Below are 20735 nucleotides of genomic sequence, written 5' to 3'. Positions count from 1 at the left end.
TCAAATTACATTGCATTTCATGAAATGAAATTTGCGTGGGAACCTGAGCCAAAATTTGACCACCCAATAATTCGTATAATATGCTCAGAGAATGCAATGGTTGAAGTTTCTGAAATGACTGGCTGGATTGTGTTACACGCAGCCAGCATAAAACGAAAGTCTCAAGTGGGTTCAGATGACTAAAGTGAACAAAAATGAGACCAGGGCAAGTGACAGCTACTGATACCATCACAACATGCAAAGGGATGCGGCAAGCATTTTCTTTGGCCTAAGCACACTAAGCAAAGCAAGAGCCAAAACCCCAGCCTAGCTGAAGCTACTGTCAACATCTACTCGTGCATTCAAACATGGCCATCATGCAGCACATCTCATAGGCTATGGTAAATAAATTTTCGCGTATAAATCCTGGCCTCTCAAATTACTTCACCACAGTCACATTAATTGCTGGAGCTACGTCAGTGAAAAAAACCATGAAAATTAAATCACCGTTATCAAACAAAAATACCAATTGAAGCTGCTGCCATAACAATCCCGATATGGTCGAGTAAAAATTTAAACTCCTTTCTGCCTTATTATTAACACCAAGATATCGCATAAAGATTGCAATTCATGATACAGTATGCATAATACATTTGACACATGTACAGGCTGGGACAAAATCTTCCAGGATCTGCCAAGAATGTACAAAACATGCACCAAGTGGTACTGTTAGTTTTCAGGTACAAGCATCATGAGAAGCTATCCGCGATGACACACTGTCACATGAATATGATGGCTACAAGGATGTCAGTGTACAATATCATATCAATAGACAATTTTGCTTTCTGACAGTGACAGCTTTCCACTGTATTACAACGAATACCAAATTTTTAGTTGACACAAGACATGACCATTATGCTGTCAGATTTCTTGTTTATGCAACTTTTGTGTGAGCTAGTACCTCAAGGTTGTCACACAATGATGCCAGTGCAAACCGCCTTGTGCATTGGTAGGCACGAGCACACGAGGACATGCACGTGCAATCTCGACACCAGGCATGTGCCACATGAGTTGGTACTAAGAATGCAGTGCAGCAAATGCCTTGCCAGATCCCAGAGAATTCCACCCTGGCCTGTACGCCCTTGGTCTAATATGTAGCAATTTTTTCCAAAAGCAGATTCAACACTCAGTCCACAAGGTCACCTGAACTAGTGTCCCCAACTGTTCCTCTAATATCTGCCTTTCGCAGAGCAAGCCACTTGCTTTTGTGTTAATTTTGTTAATGAATGGCAACAGAAGGCCAGTCCATATAAAAGGCTAAAATCACCTCAAATACTGGGTATAATGATGTTCACTTCTCAGTTTTTAAAGCGTGAACTGCTAAAGCACCATAGCCAAATGCGCTATTTCAATAAAAGGAATGAAATGTATCTATGGGGGCTCGTGAGGTAAACTACAGAATTCTTTAAAAGCTGTCGTGAAAAGAAATACTAAGTATCAAAATTTGCTACTCTAACTTGTCACAATATAATGTACCCGATAATATGTTTCTTTCTGAATGTACATCTCGTTCTGTTGGCTCTTTGCAAACTCTAGGCGACAGATTTCCTTTAAGTGCTTGTAATAAAGGAGCACAGACTAACAGATAGCTCCATGACGTAAAAATTTATTGCACGAAGTAAACTGTACAAATAGTTTCAAGCAGCAGTCCGCTGTTAAGAATTAAACATAGCGGCTCGCAACATGTTTTAAAACTCGCTCACCTAAGCTCTTAAAATATATAAAACCAACCTGTAGGAACTCCTGAAGTCTCAAACTGACTCTCGAGACTAGCCAAAGAACAAATAAGCAAACACTGACCTAGAAGGTGCAACTTCGCATCGAAGAAAAAGAATGACCTCACTGGTTGCAAAGAACACCCACACATTGGCAGTCAATGAGCAGGGGAAGCCTCATGCGGTTCAAAGCAAACGGTGGAACAATGTCCAAGCAACTAAGACGACCCTGCAAGCAACGTTGGATGAAGAAGCTACTGACAAGCAAATAGCACAGCTTGCAGCCACTACCAGCAACAACAAAAGAAAAAAAAAAGCAGGCTTTTCTACAAAACATGCAGGAGCTTGAAGGCACCGGGAGGAGAAACGAGCAAGATCCCGAATTCTCGACAACTAGACAGCACTGAAACACCCAAAGTTGCCACATGGAAGGAGGGGGCGCCACAAGCAGGCAAGAGAGCCAGATCAGAGAAGCAGGAGTTTCCCCTCACCGCTCTTCCTCCTTGCGGCGCAGTGAAGCATTGAGCTTCCTCTGGACTGCCGGGTTTGATATGACCTTGCGGGACGCTTGCTGGAGAAGAGCCCTGCGCTATCACCAGATGTCGCTGACCACCCAGAAGAATCTTTTTCTTGTCCTCGGTCTCGCTGCCTTCCTCGCTGGACGACTCAGAGCTCGATTCGGAGCTTGACTCCTCCTCTTCCTCTTCAGTCTTCCTCGGAGGACGACTCACTGCCCGAGCTTTTCGGGGAGTCCGCGTCGGCAGGAAGGCTTCTCTGGCTTAAGAATTGGCTTTATCGGAGTGGCAGGTGCGACATCCGCAACATGCTCTGGCTTTAGAATGCCCTTGACATCTTCCTTGGCCTCCTGGTGTTGGTCCTGCTTCAGTATGCTTTTGACAACAGGCTGGGGCCCTGCTTGCACCTTCAGAATTCCTGGTGGCATGAGATTGGACAAAGGAACGTTAGCATCCATACAGTCATTCTCACAGTCCAAACATAACTGCTGAAAGCAACTTAAAGGGGTACTGACACCATTTTTTCGAAGGAGAGTTTACTCTGCCATACAAATCTCCTGTATGCAAAGATGGCTCTGAGCAAGTGTGAAGCTCAGCAAATGCAGATATTTCATTTTGATATTAAAGTAAATTTTTTCATGGTGCACCTACTGACATCGACACTAGCTTGACGTCAGGCTACAGTACAAATTCTGGTGACTTCACGCAGCAGTCTGGCTAGTTGTGATGACGTTAGGTACCAAAACTTCCAGTATGGCCGCTTGTGCGTCACCAATGGAGCCACGGTGCGCAGCCGCCGTGGAAATGTCACTATACATTGTGAGAGCACGTGACGAGAAGCTCATACCGTGTTGCGACGTCAGGGTACAGTAGGAACCGAAACTAGCTTTTAAAAACAGACTTAATTACTTTTTCAGGGCGCACCCGCGCTTAGCACTACCTTTTCTAGGCTCTTGAGGGCTTGACCTTTCGTTTGACGCAAAAAACGACAACTGAAAATATTCGTGTCAGTACCCCTTTAAATAGACGGTGGATTAGGTCAGTCACATAGGTCGGCAAACTCACTCACGAGTCGACTCACTCAGACTCAGATCAGGCCGCTGAGTCTGAGCCTGAGTGAGTCCAGGTGAGTAATATTTTGGTGATATTGAGTCCTAGTGAGTCCGGTTGAAGAAAATTTCAGCGAGTCTAAGTCCGAGTGAGCCCTAAGCGCGGAATATATTTCTTGAGCGAGTCCGAGTGAGCTCCACCTTCTGCTGCCAACTTATATGGTCCTATCTACTCATCTTCAGCATTACTATCAGCCTTATGTCGGCTTACATTTTTACTCAAGTCTATTCACACATATCTCAGCACACTAGCATTAATGCGCCACCTCAATATTGATCAGAGGCGTGAGTTAGGGGAAGGGGTGCCATGACCTTCCCCCGTAACCTCTTATGGGAAGTTCTTGATAAAAATATCTTGTGCGAGTCGTGTATTTCATAAAAGTGTCCTTGCTGAATGAAGATATGATAATGATGATATATGATATATATGATGAAAACTCGTATTTGAAGGTACAAGATCAAAAGGCGTATTGTAGAGCACTGATTATGCGAGATATATTAGCGTAAAGAGGATTGACACCATGATCGAAAAAGCTAAATTTATGCCCACGGACTCGCGAGTCAACTCACTCAGGCTCACTCATACACAGGCGAAGCCGTGAGTCTGAGTGAGTCCGACTGAGAAAAAGCTTAAGGAGTCCGAGTGAGTCCAGTTGAGGAAAACTTTGGCGAGTCTGAGTCCGAGTGAGCCCTCATAGCAAAATATATTTCTTGAGTGAGTGAGTGTGCTCCTAGTTTTTTTGCCGACCTATGGTTAGTCAACAATCCATTTAACTGCCAAGATATGTAGCGTTAAGCGGGAGACAACATTGAGGCAATTGGCACAAATGCAGGTCGTCATTCTGCCAACTTCACTGTGCTATATACTACAGCAGCTTAAAGCGAGAAAATCCGGTTTGCATGGAAACTAACAGCCAGCCACAATGGCGAGCACTGTGTTTAAATCATCAAGAGGGCTTCCATCTACAGAAAATTGTAGGACATCTTGTGCTACAATTGAACCTGCTTTTTATAAATGTATGCTAATAATTATGTCTTAGTATGTTTTATCACTCACTATTAAAGCAGATGCAAAATTATAGTTACGGCGGATCTACCACTACCCACATCATCACCTTCATTAATAATAATTGTTGGGGTTTAATGTCCCAAAACCATGATATGATTATGAGGGATGCCGTAGTGGAGGGTACTGAAAGTTTCGACCACTTGGGGATCTTTAAAGTGTGCCTAGATCTAAGTACACGAGCCTCTAGCATTTCGCCTCCATCGAAATGCAGCCGCAGCGGTCTAGATTCGATCCCGCGACCTTCGTGTCAGCACTTGGGCTGCACAGATCTAAAAGCCCCCTCCCCTCACCCCAACCTCCCGATTTTTCTCATGCTAAAAAGTATGTGCATGCAAAGAAAAGTTAGGGGTTTGTGGCACTTTGGAGAAGCTGTTGGGGTTCCCCAGGGCCGAAATGTTTTAGAACGCCTGCTATAAAAGATTATGGCATCAAACTCATGTACGCCAATAATTTTGCAAACACCTCCAAATTTTTCTACATTTTGTCACCTGTGCTAGCACCAGTCGCTATCTTGGAGTCATACTTGCCTTTTGGTGTTGTTCCAGTAGCAGGCTGCACTGGTTCTTCTGGAGGAGATGAATGTGAGCGAACACGACTGAGTGGAACACCAAGCGTAGCTGGTGCGGGTGCGGCCGGTTCGGCAGTAGACTTGGATCCCAAAGATCGCCGCATGCTGTTCGATCGCATCGGTGGCTTTTGGGTGAGCACATCAAGGGTGACCTGCATGCATAGGAGAAGCATGCTAGCAAGTTTGCCCACTGTCTGTTACCAAAACGCATGCAAATTTCAACGTAAGCAAGCGCCTAGGTAGGGTTCAGCACTTTGCCTTGCTTTCCCAAATCTGATTAACTTTACTTCAGTATCTTTATTTATTTTGAATACACTGCCACTATCATCTGAGAGCATAGCAGGTACACCCAACAGCAAAAGTTTGCAAGACGCGAAATGTTCGAGAAAGCTATATTCTCGGTTTGTCCTGGGAACATAACCTCTAAACAAATGTCTGAGCCAGTAGTTGGCATTGCAACCTATCTAGGCACCAGCTAGACTAGAAGCATTACACACTAATAGAGCAGAAATGCGCATTTTTTTTAGGAGCCAACGTTTCGTAAACTTTTGCTGTTGGATGTACTATCGGCGTCAAATGAAACCTGAACAGCGGCAAGCCTTCGCAATGGTATAGTGTGCGCCGTCCAGTTATCATCATGGACAGGCGCGCATATGCGCAGTGCGGCCAAATCGGATGCGCACGCCTGTCAATGGTGATAAGTGAACGGCGCGCACTATACCACTGTGAAGGCTTGTCGCTGTTTGGGTTTCATTTGACGCCGATAGTACATGGGCAATACAAGGTGTTACGATGTCTTACAGAACGTTACTTGGTCACTAAGCTTTCAAAGACAGCATCAAAGACCTTCGCAAGAAAGATTAAAAGAGAAAGAACATTATGCAATCCAGAATAGAACATCATACAACCCCTAGTGAGTAATATCGAATTTAATAATATTAATAGTAACAATGACAAGCATCTCCAAACAGCTTTCAAAGCACAGATTGTCTTTGCGTAAGATTATGACATGAGTGGACTCAAGGTGTCTCCGCAAAAGATTGACTTGTGTGTGTGTTATGCAGCTTATTGAAATGAAGTGCAGAGCTTGAAATAATGCACATTGCGCACATGATATACACACACAGAGAGGAATGAAACAATGTATTTACACAAGTATTTACTTCCAAACATCTAGTTTCTTGCAGAGAATGTTTTTCCCAATTAATGTTCACCAACTCTGAAATCATTCTCACATGTATCTAACCAGTTTTTTTTTTACCCAGTAATTATCAGGTTCGCGAATTTTGTCGACACTGGAAATTGCTGGGAGTGCAGATACTGCTCAACACTGCAGTTGCAGGTGATACGTGGAAAAACAAAGTTCACAATAGGTGGCATCACTAAACCAGTCAAGCCCATCTACCAATGTAACACAAGCACAAATACTTCAAGGGCCTGTCTGCTTCCCACGCACACTACCCACAGAAATGATGCAACACTAACGAAACCATTAAGTTATGTTAGGCCACTATGTTACATTTACAATTTTCACCAGAGCAGCAAGAGAAACATATACGAAGAAAAGAAATGTCATTTGGTGGCACGCATATGCTATGCACACCAGAGCACGTGAAGGCTCGTTGCAGCGCAGCAATGACTAAGTTTGCTTTCACCGACTCTTGGCTAAAACCGAATTCCAGATCAAAAAAGCAAGTTTGCCTACCTATTCCAGCTTTAACTGAGAACTTTACACTTGGAATTACGGCGTTGATGCAAGCAGTGACTGCTCATGGCACATGGCTCCACAGAGTAAGGTTTTTAAGTGAAAGAAAAATGCTACCGATGCTTTCCGAATTAAATCTCAGCTGAAGTAAGTATTTATGGTTAGTGGCAAAGAAATCTGCATTACATACCATCATGGATTTGCACCAACAAGCCCAATCAGATTAAGCAGTCTATGTTTTCTTGGCAAGGAACAGAAAGGTATACTTTTCGCTTTAAAGCAAAAAGTGCACAATCAGTGCATACAGCCAGTTTTAAGATATGGGGCTGAAACATTGAGGATAACAAAGCAGCTAGAGAAAAAGTTGAGGACCACGCAGCATGCAATGGAACGAAAAATGATAGGAGTAACATTAAGAGATTGGAGGATAGCAGAATGGGCCAAGGAACAAACAGGGGGTAGCAGATATCCTTGTTAACATCAAGTGAAAGAAATGGGCTTGGGCTGGCCACGTAATGCAGCAGGACAGACAACTGGTGGACAGTAAGAGCAACAGATTGGATACCAAGGGATGGGAAATGCAGTCGAGGAACGTAGAGAGTTAGGTGGAGTGACGAAATTTAATAAGTTCGCGGGGATCAAATGGAATCTGCTCGCACAGGATAGGGTAAACTGGAGATAATTAGGAGAGGTCATCCAGCAGTGGACATAAACAGGCTGAGAATGATGATGAGAGAAAGGTGTGAGACTCACCTTTTGGTTGAACATCTTGAGCTTGTCAGCAAGGCTCATCTTGGAAAGATCATCCTCCTTGACTTCCGGCTGTTTGTCCTGATCCTTGATCTCCTTGGCAGCCAACTGCACTTCCTCCGTAGTGACAGGCTGCGTCTGGGAGCGCAGACGGCGTTCGGCAATGTTGGTGAAGCGGGCTGGCCGCTTGCGCTCTGCACCGTTTCGCGGAGCATCGAGCACTCCAGACTTCTTGAACATCGAGACCTTTGCTGCCACGCTAAGCTTGCTGGGATCCAAAGCATCGTCGTCTTTCGTTGCATCAACAGTTTTCGCAGGGCTTGGCACCCTTTTCTGACCGCTGCAAGAGAGAACATGACGGAATGCCACAACCACTATATGGGTGCTACTGAACTAACCTATTCGTAACCACAGAAAGGAATAACCATGTTTACAGACATCCAGAAAAAGTTATTGAAATTATTAAGAAGTGATTCAGCATCATATATTGTACGCAGTTCCATCCAGATGAAGACCATCAGTTATCCTTTGTGGTAGCTGAAGGAATTGATGCAACACTAAGACACTTGGACTAGGTAGCTGTCCGAGTGAGGCTGAGGAGGATGTGCGAAAATGGCTTCGCAAACTCCTGGTTGGCTGCTACGAAAGGTACACTATGTGTGGGTCTGCAGTGGTCTAGCGGCTTCACTTGGTGCATGAAAGCTCGGTGCCAAGCAGCTTTGCCTAAGGTACAAGCACTTTGGTCTGGCTCGGAAGTATCTTTGGCAGCCCGGTAACATGCAAGGCACTCAGCTTCGTGAAGAGAGGAATAGTCTAACGTATGCACCCAATATGCGCCAATCAGTCGTGGTTCCCACTGGAGTGAGTCTCACCAGTCCAACATGGTCTCTCACAACATTTGCCAGCAGACTTCGCAGCCTTTCTGCGGCTCTAATGTGGCATTGTCATTTGATGCCATTGCTAGTGAAGCAGTAGGCACCATGTTAACACAGCTGCTGCTGCCCATTTCAACTGCACTCTAGAGGCAACCAAGCACAGGCTAATCCAACATGGAGGAGAATTTATGCGGTGAAGTAGCGTTGTTACCGCAGACCATAAGAGTAGAAAGCTTTTGAGAACCGTGAAATGGGGCCACCTCGTGCATATTCTGGAAAACGTGTGCTGCTTCAGAAACGTCATAGCACATTCCTTTAGAAACGTCATTTCTGCAGTATATGCACACGAAATAATTCTTGGTGGAGACTGGCATAAAAAAAATTCATGTTGAATTTCTTCCCAGTGGCCATGTCACACAGTGAACATGATCTTCGATGAAGGGAGAAGCCTGGTTATAAAAACGATGTTTTCCCTTCAATCATGATGAGGTTAGGCATACTTGTTCACTTTCACATGCTGATTTCAGATACTATTTAGCTTTGTGTAGGACAGTTATTTCGTGAGCTAACTGAGAATAGTAGGCAAGAACATACCACTGTTTCATAACTTTACTGTGAAAATAAAGCTGAGTGAAAATTTCATTTAGATGCATTGGTGAATAGCCATGAAGGTGGAAAGTGCACCAATGCGAGCAGCTTTTAAAAAGTGGCCAGTATAAGTGCAATTATAATGCACTGAAGTTCAGCTCTAGCATGGTGAAAATGTGGCACTAAATTTTGAAAATTGTATATAAAACTCTGCTTGCATTATTTCTATTATCCATTATTGCATTATTATGCAATAATCCATTATGCATTATCCATCGGGTGATTCCACGAGAGATCGAACATGGCTGTCCGGTCGATATTTTTTTTTTGCCTGGGTTTTTTATATCTTATGTGGGCACATTCAAAGTGCACGGAACAGAAAATTTTATTTCCCAGAAACGCTCCCAGCGCGCCAAAAGAATATTCGAAGGTGGAGGCGCGGGCCTCCTGTTTTTGCTCGCTGCAATGTTTTCGGATTTCACGGCCGAATTTAACGCGAACTATAAACGATGTGTCGAAAATTTTTTTTGCTAGTTTTAATACGCATTACTGTGAATTACATCCATGCCTTTTTTATGCCGTCCTCAAAAAGAAGAAAATGTGAAAAAATGGCAAACAGGGCCGAAATCAAAAAAAGGTTCCAAGTTTGAGGCGCCTTGGCGCCTTTGCTATTTCAACCAGAAACTTGAAAACGATGTCAAATATAGAAAACAGCCTTCGCAACATTTATGCAGAAGATCATTTTCCTACGGGCAGCGCAAAAAAAGAAAAAAATAGTTAAAGAAGCGAGTTTTTTCAAAAAGTACATTTTCAAAAAATAAAATAAAAAAAACTCCGGTCTCAATTTTGACGACAATTTTTTATCAAAGAGCGCTTATGTCAGTGAACACACGGTTGTAATATCATATGTCCTCATTTGCTTTGTTTACGAGATATAACTGGCCAAAATGACCCTTGCTGTCTGTGCTCACTTCAGTGCGACTGATGGTTGTTATCAGCTTGCATTGTGCGTAAATCTCAGTTTTAATTATTCTGCTGCAGCAAAACCTTGCTCTGGTGGCTTTTCGTCAAGAAAAATGTGTTCTCAGATTTTATTTGTGTCTAGCGTGTGCAAAAGTGGGCTGCTGCCGCCCTCTAAATGGCTAACGTGTAAACAGTTTGCAGCCGACAATTTCGCCTACAATCATCAGAGGAAAGATGAGCGCGCCTGTTCAAGATATCAATCACTTCTTCCTGAAGGAATGCCTGGTCTACCTCATCGCGGTTAGATGTAGACAGGCTTTCCTTGATGAGCGTAAAGCAATGCAAGCAGACTTCGGAAGTGTCGCGAAGATCCTCAGCCTATGACTATAGCTTCTGGAGGTAGACAACAACAAAAAGAGCAAAGGAAAAAAAATTGCGCAACGAAAATGTTTTCCTCAGCAATATTCTTTTTGTGAACGCGTAAATAATCGGACGTAGCCATGGGCCGCGCGCATTGCGTGTAGTGAACAGCTAGACCTAGATCAAATCGAAGCGTTTATACTGAACAGCGCCGCACAAATTATCTCACATCTGCGCAGCTGTCATGAATGCGTTTCCAGAACTGCTCACGGTTTAACATTTTATGACTAAGGGTCTCTAACCACTTTGGGCTGTAAATAATTAATTTCTAGGCCGCACTCATTGTCAAAACTAAGGGTAATGTCCGTCTGCATGGCGCCACCAATGACCTCTGCTGTCCTCGACGTGGGAAAGCACTTTAGTAAAGTGGCAACAAAGCAGCATCAATTGGGCAGCTTCGGCCACTCATGGCTTAATCATGCCGCACCGCACGTTTTCTGGCTGTTGAAACGCTGAGGTAAAGGTCGAGATGATACAGGAAGACGTTATCTGCGACGCCGAAAACATGTGATAGCGGGACGTGAAATAAACGGCTCGGAAATGATTGAGCTAACTTTTTACAAATGTTGTTTAGGCACAGTGTGCGTCGAATGGGGAAGATGGTTAGAGCGTACAATGCACGTAATGGAAGGGAAGCAAGCAGGCAGTGAGAAAACAACTGCATAACAGCGAGCCTGCTGATTGTGGCATTTAGTTAGATTAAGTTGGCCTTCGCTGCAGACGGATGCTTTATTCTGTGTGCAAGGAGAGTTTTGACAAAGTGCCCTAAACCATGTGCTCGCGGTGTCTCGCGTGTTTCTGATTAGCGAATACTGGCGGGGTAAGTTGAGGTTGTAAGCTGCAAACTGAGTACGCGTTAGCCCTTTAGAGAGCGGCAGAAGCCCACCCCCGCACACGCTAGACACAATTAAAGTTTGAGAATACATTTTTCTTGACGACAAGGCACCAGAGCAAAGTTTTACTGCAGGAAAATAATTTAAACTAGATTTACGTGCAATGCAAGCTGATGACAACTATCAATCGCACTGAAGTGAGCACACACAGCAAGGGTCATTTTGGCCAATTATATCTCGTAAACAAAGCAAATGAGGACATATGATATTACAACCGTGTGTTCACTGACATAAGCGCTCTTCGATAAAAAATTATCGTCAAAATTGAGACCGAAGTTTTTTTTATTTTCTTTTTTGAAAATGTACTTTTTTGAAAAAACTCGCTTCTTTAACTATTTTTTTCTTTTTTTGCGCTGCCCGTAGGAAAATGATCTTCTGCACAAATGTTGCGAAGGCTGTTTTCTATATTTGACATCGTTTTCAAGTTTCGGTTTGTAATAGCAAAGGCGCCAAGGCGCCTCAAACTTAGCACACGTTTTTGATTTCGGCCGTGTTTGCCATTTTTTCACATTTTTTTCTTTTTGAGGACGGCATAAAAAAAGCATGGATGTAATTCACAGTAATGCGTATTAAAACCAGCAAAAAAATTTTCGACACATCATTTACAGTTCGCGCTAAATTTGGCCGTGAAATGCGAAAACATTGCAGTGAGCAAAAACAGGAGGCCCGCGCCGCCACCTTGAAATATTTTTTTGGCGCGCTGGGAGCGTTTCTTGGTAATTAAATTTTCAGTTCCGTGCACTTTGAATGTGCCCACATAACATATAAAAATCCAGGGAAAACAAAAAATGCGACCGGACAGGCATGTTCGATCTCTCGTGGAATCACCCATCATCCATTACGCATTATTACCATTACTGCTGTGACACGCCTCTCTAATGCAAAAGTTGTTTTTATTGTAATTTCGCCAGCTCTATGTGCGGACATATTAATACTTCCAAATTGCAAGGAGTCACCTGCGCTACGTTGTAGAAGTGTTTCGGCCTGCTAAGACCAGGCGGACATTTTAAGGTGCACAACTGGACACTTAATTTTTCACAGCGTTTTATGCCTTTTGAAAAATTCATGCCTTCAAGCTTCACTATTTCTTCCCCCAATAAAATTATCTGGTGCTAACATGAATAAGAAACCTTCACAATGTTCGAAAATCAACATTTAAGGCTAGGATGCATCTGCCACCGTATCGCTGTCAAATCGTTCTCCTGTGAAGGGATAATGTACACTGCAGACCAATGCCAAAGCATGACTACACGCCGTAAAGGGCTAGTAGTGCAGCTACACTTACGAAGCATCCATTTTAATGGCCTCTTCCAACTCTTCCGACGTAACTGGCAGGGTTCGCCGGCGTTCCCGCTGCAGACGAGTGCTTTTCGAAGGTGGACTGTAAGGCTGCGGAAACTCCGGTTTTTTGCTGTATGCCTGCTGATCTTGCCTGGGGGAGGGCTCCTTGTTAAATATACTCAACGACGCTTCCTTCAGCACCAAATTGCGAAAGGACCGCACAGACTCCAGACTGCATTGAATTTGAAAAAGAGATTGAATTTTCACACACAAACACACTGCACACTCGATCAATAGTTTTTCAGTATAAAACTGCAGCTTCATGACTAGTGGACAGAGTAGAGCTTCCAGCTCGTGGACCCTGGCAGAACACCATGCTTCTGGTAAAGTTCACATGGTCTCTGCGGTACTCCAAATCCTGGCATACAAATACTGGAAGCACTCTGGGTTAAAGCAGTGTTTCCTTTTTGACACTCCCAACACAACCAAACTTTTTTGACCACTGTTATGGCACTCACATATGACAATCCAAAGGTGCCACTAGTGTTGTCTGCTTCTCGCATCGTCTGGAAGCCACTAGAGTGCGCTCACATGTAGCAGACATGTTAGTCTTCCAGGGAATCTTTTTCAATGTAGCGCAATGGAAGTGTAGTCTGGCTAGCGAAAGGGAATGCTATGCAAATGGGGCCAAATGAACTATCGTGTTACTCTTGAAAGCAAAGCTTAAGCATCCTCCAAGTTTTCATTGACAGTGTACCAAACAACTGAACTATGCAGGGATTATAGCACAATGCAATGCAATAAGATTTCGCATTATTTCTCAGCAACGGCAACAACTTAGTTGAATTGATGGCACGCATACAGAATTTGTTTGCTGCAACAAAAAAAAAGCAAAAATGGAGAAATAGCAGACCACTGCATCAGAATGAACAAGTTCATGACAAACTCATTTCAGATGAAGTAAGCATGTTAAAGGGGCCTTGTAATTTTTCCGAGTAGCCATGCAATGGCTTCACTAAAGAAGCTTATTGCCTCCCGAATAGACCGCCGCAAGAATTTTTCAAATCCGTCCGGTATGAGCGGAGTTATAAAGATTTGTTGCACACTGTAATGCTTTCTCGCTTCTCTCATCACAACAAAAGCACTGGAGGCTAAGTCAGGATGGATGGCACGGGGGAAGAAGGCATGTCACGCACGCCTCGTGAGCAGTTTTTCTTTTTTCTTTGAACGCGCGACATACTTTTAGTGCGATCGTGCACACGGGCAAGTGGCGGTCGCCCGCGGCAGCCACAGTAACTACTGAGCGCACCATGTTCAAATCTGCCAATGGCGTGGAACTTGAGGCAATGACTCTGTGATTGTCGAGAGAAGAGGAAGAGATTTTTAGCTGACTGAGAGTTTACTGTAAATCACAGGCCGTGTGCTGCGCTATAATGTTCGACTCGCGTGTTCTCGGGAGCCTCGACTACTGATCGGCAGCGTTTTCTGACCATGCTGAAAAAGTGTTGCAGGGCCCCTTTAAAGGGGTCATGAACCACATTTCCAAGTAATCATAGAAAGACCTCAGTATCGGAGTTTACTGCCTCACGAATGGATTGCTGCAAAGATTTCTCGCGGAGTTCCGGGGATTTTTTGTGTGCTTTAAGTGCTTTCTTTCTCTCTGTCCTACAGGCGTGCTGGAAGCTAGACAGAGAGGGATGGCACAGGGGAAATTCATGTCAGCACGCGTCATGACTTTGAGCGTGGGTGATGAGACGCAATCGCTCTCTCCCATTGCGATTCCTTTAGCAACTGTGTAATGTTAGCAGACTACGGAGCGTGACGCCAGCACGTGGCGGCATTCCATGGCAAGAAGCGCATCAGATCGAAACGCCATACAGTAAAAGCTCGTTAATTCGACTCTCGTTAATTCAGAAAATCAGTTAATTCGGACACGTCATCTGGTCCCTGTAAATATACGTATCACTCTATGAGACTGGGCGCTCGTTATTTCGGACAGATTTGACAGCAAATCGGATAATTCGGCGACTTTCGGGCCGCTGGCGAGGCTCGAAAACGAAAAAAGAACAATTCGGAACAAAAGTGAAGCTCAAACGCAGCATCACCATGGACATCAATTGTCGACTTGGCTTGACTTGACTTGAGACTGGTTGAACGCCTTTTCTTCGCTTGTGTTGTTGGCGGCATAGAGTTTCCTAAAATTAACTAGAGGGGACTCTGGTGCTGCGATCGTTCAGCTACCATGGGAATGATGGGTAGTACACAAATTTGCCTAGTTTTCGTGCTTACGTCTTCAAACGTACTTGTGTCTGTTTATTGCTATGTTTTGGTTTTCTTTCGGATAAAAGAATGGATCGTTGTGAACTTCGTGACCAGATTTGAATCGCTGAGCCTAAAGAAGATAAAGTGGCGAAGTGAAACTGCTGACTTTTACTGAAATTGGTTTTGCGACAAAGCGGATGCAGCCGACGCAGAGCCAAACGGAGCCGAAAGTACGAAGTTTAGACAAATTTGTGTACTACCCATCATTCCCATGCTGGCTGAAGCGTCATGCGTTGCAGCTCCCATAGACACTAGCGCCAGAGTTCCCTCTAGTAAGTATTGTAGGAAAATGGTTGGCGGTGCCATTTTATTGCTTTGTTCCCGTTGGTGTGCTGCATCGTTGAACGCAGTTTTATCGAGGAACGACTCAGTTTGGCTCCTTTAGCTTGATTGTTGCTGGTGCTTTTGTGCTGGCTTTTCGTGTGAACGCACTCTCCGCCGATAGCAACGCCAGCGAAGCGGCCCAAGTACGAGGCCAAGGACTTCACCACCAAAGTAGAAATTTTGCGCGCCCTGAAAAATGGGCTCTGCCGACAAGAAGTTGCTCCTGTGCCATGACGTCGTCAAACAATTCGACGTGAGTCTCCTGAGCGCAGTTAGCATTCTTGTGTATGTGTGGCAGAACACGCCTGCGCACGCCATTGCCAACTGTTTCAGGCACAGTGGCTTTGTTGTACCCGACTCCAGTGATGCCGAAGTGGCGCCGGACGACGGTGCCGACGATGGGCAGGATTTCGGAAGTGTTATGCCTGATGCAGTGACACTAGAGGATTATATCGGCATTGATGATGGCGTTACCACTGCCGGCTGTCTGAATGATGAGCAAATCGTCAAGGAAATTATGCATGGCAACGGATACGAGAACGAAGAGCCTGAAGAGGAGCAGCCACACTATGAGCCACACGGGCCCCCTCGCACTGTGAAGGAAGTCGTGGAGGCCCTCGTCGTCCTTGAAGAATTTTGTTTTGGCACTGCAGACAGCATGCGAGCTGCTGAGCACCTTGAAGAGCTCAGAAAAATTGTGTCCATGCGAATTTCTACTCAAAAACAGACACGCATCCGCGATTACTTTGTAAAGTAAAGTTATGTTGAAAAAACTCTTGCATTTATTGTGTTTATTTCGACCATTCGATAATTCGGACATTCGGTTAATTCGGACATCTTTTTCCGGTCCCTAGAAATCCGAATTAACGAGCTTTTACTGTACTTGATTTATGTTTGCTATTGAAAACAGCATGCTAGCTACTGTGAGGTTCTAACTATGCTGCACAGGACTGCAAGATTAAGCTCAGATGTTCATAGCAGTGTCTACTTTCTGCAGGATGTGTTTCCTCACCAAGCTTGAGGGGTGGTTCATGACACCTTTAAAAACAAGCAACCTATAAGATAAAGACACACATACTTATCTGTAGCCTTGATCTCACTAGCTGTCACAGGCTGGGTCTTGTAGCAGGAGGCATTTCGCCTGAAGTATCTTTTCTCTTCTGGTGATGACGTGCTACTCAAAAATCCAGCGAGTGGCCTGAAATCGCAAATATTTTTAAAATTTTGCTGGAAGCATAGATGTGGTTCATGTAAACATCTGAGTAAGTGCAACACTAGACGAAGACTTTCAGAGAATAAATAGGTACGTATAGCCCCACAAAGTTACAACTTATTTCACTACAGGCAGCAATCCTTAGATTTCACTTGAGAATAGAGTTCAATTCAACAGGATGTTTGCTTCATTAATCCAGTTAGCCTTTCACACCATGCCTTGAAGCTGCGTGGAAAGCACCTCCACATATATCCGCCTGCTTTAATGTGCGAAGTAAAGTGTATTGTGCAAGCCATGAAAATATGAAAGCAAACCAAATGCCTGAACTTTCTTCGAATGCACATGTGTAACAACCACTTAAAAAAAAAAAAAAAGACCACGCCTCTCATGATAAAACTTCAATAATACCTACAAGGCATTTGCACTGACCAAGTTCATCTCCTTTGTTGTTATACATCACAGATCTGTGTGCACAGCCATAGCTCCACAGAATACGAGTTCGATTGGAAATTTCTCAAAAATATGCCCCAATTTTAGTTCACGAATTGCCATATAAATAAACAATCTTTATAGCTCGTAATAGCCAATTGGGGGTTGGAAGTGGAGCTCTATCCACCCACAAGTAACCAAGCACAGCCTATATTTTAATAAAGTTTCTCTCTCTCTCACTTTTCGTACACCAATGAGTGTTGACATCCCCAGAATATTTGTACGGAACAAATACTCAACCATCTTAAGCAGCAAGTTCTCGAACCAAATACATATTGAACAAAAAAAGGCAATTGACCGATGTTCAAAATTTCAAATATACATATTTGCACACCCTTGATGTCGCATTAGAATTCGTCCGCTTTCTATATAGGAATAAAATGAAAGCGATATGTAGAAATAAGTATTGTAAATTATTCAGAATACTGCAGTGTTGGCTGCCTTTCATTTTCTAAGCTTTAGGGAGTTTCAACCTTCAACATCACTTATTTTTAAACTCCAAGTCAAAACTTTATATCAGCACTTCAGCTTTGGTGTGTAGATATTGATAACCGGTGCAGGTCCTTCCACACCAAGACTCGGTAGTCTTGATTTCAGTTGTGCAAAGTCCAAGGTGGGTATCACACAGCTCACACAAGCGAGGTTGTGCATAAATAGCACTGATGAGCATGCTAATTAGGAAGACTTGTGCCAGAATTTCCATATGCCCAAGTTTTTGTAATGAACACCTGTATCTACAATATGGCTTTACATAATACATAATGGAATGAAAAGAGGCTGCAGTGAACTTGAGGAGAGCCAACAAAAGAATCATGGTATCAAGTACTCAATCTGCATGATGCTTGCTGAAGTTCACGCCACTTTCAACTTCATCGGTATTATATTAATGGACTGCAGCTCTAGGCCTTGGCAGAACTATGTGTTATGTGACATGATAAGCAACACACTGGCACAAAATTGAAGTTCACTCTGGTGTATCTTTTGAGAGGCAAATTTATAAGAAGTGTAATATTTTTGGTGCCATGCACAATCGACAATCATCTGTAATGTTTTCTTTCTTTGAGGATTACAATACATTGAAAATGAAGGTAACGAACTAGAGCTTTCGACTTACGGAGACCTCAAAGTGATGGGCCTTTCACTTCCTAGGGAGACTTCTTCAGCCACGGCTCTGTGTGGAGAGATGTCAGCCTGAAGACCAGTGCCGCGGTGTCCCAAATTGCTGTCCAACGGTGGGCAGCTCACAACCTTGGACACTGACACTGACCCTTGCAGATCCAACCGCGTGGAATCTACCACAACACAGTCAGGGAGTCTAGTGGATTCAGTATTTTGTTCTGTACCAGTCCGAACAGCACTGGCGCTTCCGGCACTTTCCGCAAAACTGAGCACTGGTTTGGTTTCAAGTTCTGTTGAATGAGACCTCCTCCGAACGACGATGGAGTCTCCTTTTTCCGGGGAGTGCTCGTGGCTCCAACGCCTCTGTTGCTGATTTTTGAGTATGGGCTTCAGGCGGTCTTCGGCATCCTCGTCGACGGACTTGCGCTTGAGGATAGGTTTTGGCTCGCTGTGAACGCCTGTGTCGTCGTGCTTCTTGAGAATTGGCTTAGGCTTGGCAGTGTCCTCTGGCTTGGCAATGTCCTCCTTGCTTTTGAGTATAGAGTGAAGCTCGGGAGAGTGGTCCCTCTCTTCCGAGCTGCTTGAGCGATTCTTGAGAATGGAGTGGCGCGGTTTGTCGTCTTCTCTAGTATTAGCCTTCAAAATGCCATGCACAGAGTCTGAAAACGAGGCACTCCGTTCACTTTTTCTCTGAAGCTTCAGTTCTTCAGGTTTTGCCTCAACAATAATCTCATCCTCGCAAGAAGCTTCTTTTTTATCAAATCCTACTTCGGCAAACAAACCTGCACTTTTCTCCGAAGCTTCGAGCTGGAAACTTGGCTTCTCGGTTGAATGCGAGCCTAGCTCCTTTATTGGTGGCCCCACTCTAGCACTGCTTTGTACATGGGAAGTAAGGTCACTGCACAGATTTGAGGAACCTAGACTGGCCTGCACCGTCCCACAGCTTTCAGTACCTACCAATATTCTATCTAGGGCTGGAGTGGGGTGTGCCTGCAGTCTTAACTTTTCTTGGCTTCCAATGATAGTGGACAGGTTTTCCGAGGCAGGTGGCTTGCGCTCATTGGGAACATTCAAACTGGTCACAGTGGTACCTGAAGCTCTCGCTGTCGGTGGTGGCTGCTTTACGGGAGAGTACGACTTCGTCCAGGGCCTGAGTGCTTCTGGCTTCGTGGACTTGCTTGGACTCTCGGGTGAGCAACTGGTGCCAGTCACTACGCGATCACTGGGTAGTCGTACTTTGGCAACAGCCCTTTTGGAACTAGGGGCCTGCTGGTCAGAAGGCTGCAAATATGACGTTGAGGTTGTGTGGAAGGTCACGCTGAACACCTTTGGTGATGATGGCTCTCCCTTGTTGCATGGAACGTCTGGGAGGGCTGAGCAGTGCTTGTTGAAAGCAGTGGCTTGGGGCTCTTCCTCCCCTGACAAAGTACTGCTGCAACTTGCGTCTTCCTCGCCAAATGTATCAAAAGCGTCCGACTGCTTGTCACCCCGTGACTGTGGACTCACCTGCCGTAGAAAAAAATACCATAATTACAGCAGGTACATGTAGAAAGAGATTTCAAGAAGTGCAATATGTGGTGAAAACAACCTGCGCACATAAAAAAAGGATGGTAAGTCATTAAACACACAGCATAGACCACTTGCTTAAGGGAACATGCAGCTTGTATGTTGCTGTCAATTACCAAAGAGATATAGCCCTCAAACTGCAGAATAATTTGCTTGGTGTGCTGTATATAAATGTATATTTAATTAATTATGTCAGCCTCCTTCATTCCAATAAAGGCTAAGAAATGTTCGAATTAAGCTTTCATTATCGGATAGCTGTACATTCCCCTTAAAAGTGGGCTGTGCTGTGTAGCTATTACTTTGTACTACTGACCTCAGTTTCAACCAATGGGTGTCACTATAAAATATAGTGAGTTAACGATAGATTGAATTTGGTTGGGGTTCTCCTTTTCAACAGGGCTTGTTGCTGAGCTAGTTGGTTCATTACTTAAGAAAAAATTGGGATGGCGCAAAGAGGACAAGGACGAAGTGAACGCACGAACTGACAGACACAGGTGCCAACTTTCAACTGTTTATTAACAGAAACCCTGCTGATTTATATAGGCTGCTGAACAAGGTAATCGCATGACAGAAATAGAAACATGGCAGAACTAACAATTCATAATGAGCCACTGAAACAGAGTCCAGGCAAGCGCTGGAAACTGCACTGACCCGAGCTGTAAAATCATGCAAGCACACATGTCCATTAGAGGATCAACCTGAGTGGGAAGCAAAAGGGGCAGTGCGGCAATTTTTTTTTAAAGATAGCCTGTAGAAGTTTAGATTGCACGTGTTTAGTTCTGCCATGTTTCTATTTCTGTTATCAGATTACCTTGTTTGGCAGCCTATATAAATCGGCGGAGTTTCTGTTCATAAACAGTTGGAAGTTGGCGCCTGTGTCTGTCAGTTCGTGCCCCCGTCCTCTGTGCCATCCCAATATTTTGTTAGGACAACCGTACTGACCGTATAAAAACAGTGGTATTCTGGTATTCCTTCAGTAGTGTTAGAAGGTAACATTTTCTAAATAGAAGGAGTGACTGTTTGATACACATCAATCAATTTCTAAAGAACTAAATGAGGGCTAACACACAACAATAGTGCTAAGCTACACAAATGAGTACCTAGAGTAGATTCAAGTTGTGAAACATCACAAAGTGCTTAAAAAGCAATCCCGAACAAACATTTACAGCTATAAGGGTTGATATGACCCTATTTAAATGGTTCCTAAACCTG

General features: G+C 44.1%; 1 protein-coding gene across 2 annotated transcripts in view; it reads right to left on the bottom strand.

Moving 5' to 3' along the window:
• Positions 1 to 1625: 1625 nt before the first annotated feature.
• The window catches only part of LOC119387284 (uncharacterized), a 36624-nt gene continuing 17514 nt past the window's right edge, over positions 1626 to 20735 (bottom strand). For both annotated transcript variants that reach the window (XM_037654625.2, XM_049413466.1), the window contains exons 9-14: positions 17953 to 19463; positions 16215 to 16334; positions 12495 to 12722; positions 7474 to 7810; positions 4975 to 5167; positions 1626 to 2687 (exon numbers count right to left, since the gene is read on the bottom strand). In XM_037654625.2, the coding sequence (XP_037510553.1) occupies positions 2482 to 2687; positions 4975 to 5167; positions 7474 to 7810; positions 12495 to 12722; positions 16215 to 16334; positions 17953 to 19463 (2595 nt within the window). In that variant the 3' untranslated portion in view covers positions 1626 to 2481. The remainder of the gene's footprint in view (positions 2688 to 4974; positions 5168 to 7473; positions 7811 to 12494; positions 12723 to 16214; positions 16335 to 17952; positions 19464 to 20735) is intronic.

This window comes from Rhipicephalus sanguineus, chromosome 3, assembly GCF_013339695.2.
Source record: "Rhipicephalus sanguineus isolate Rsan-2018 chromosome 3, BIME_Rsan_1.4, whole genome shotgun sequence".
NCBI lineage: Eukaryota > Metazoa > Arthropoda > Arachnida > Ixodida > Ixodidae > Rhipicephalus > Rhipicephalus sanguineus.
This window is presented reverse-complemented; position numbering and strand designations above follow the sequence as displayed.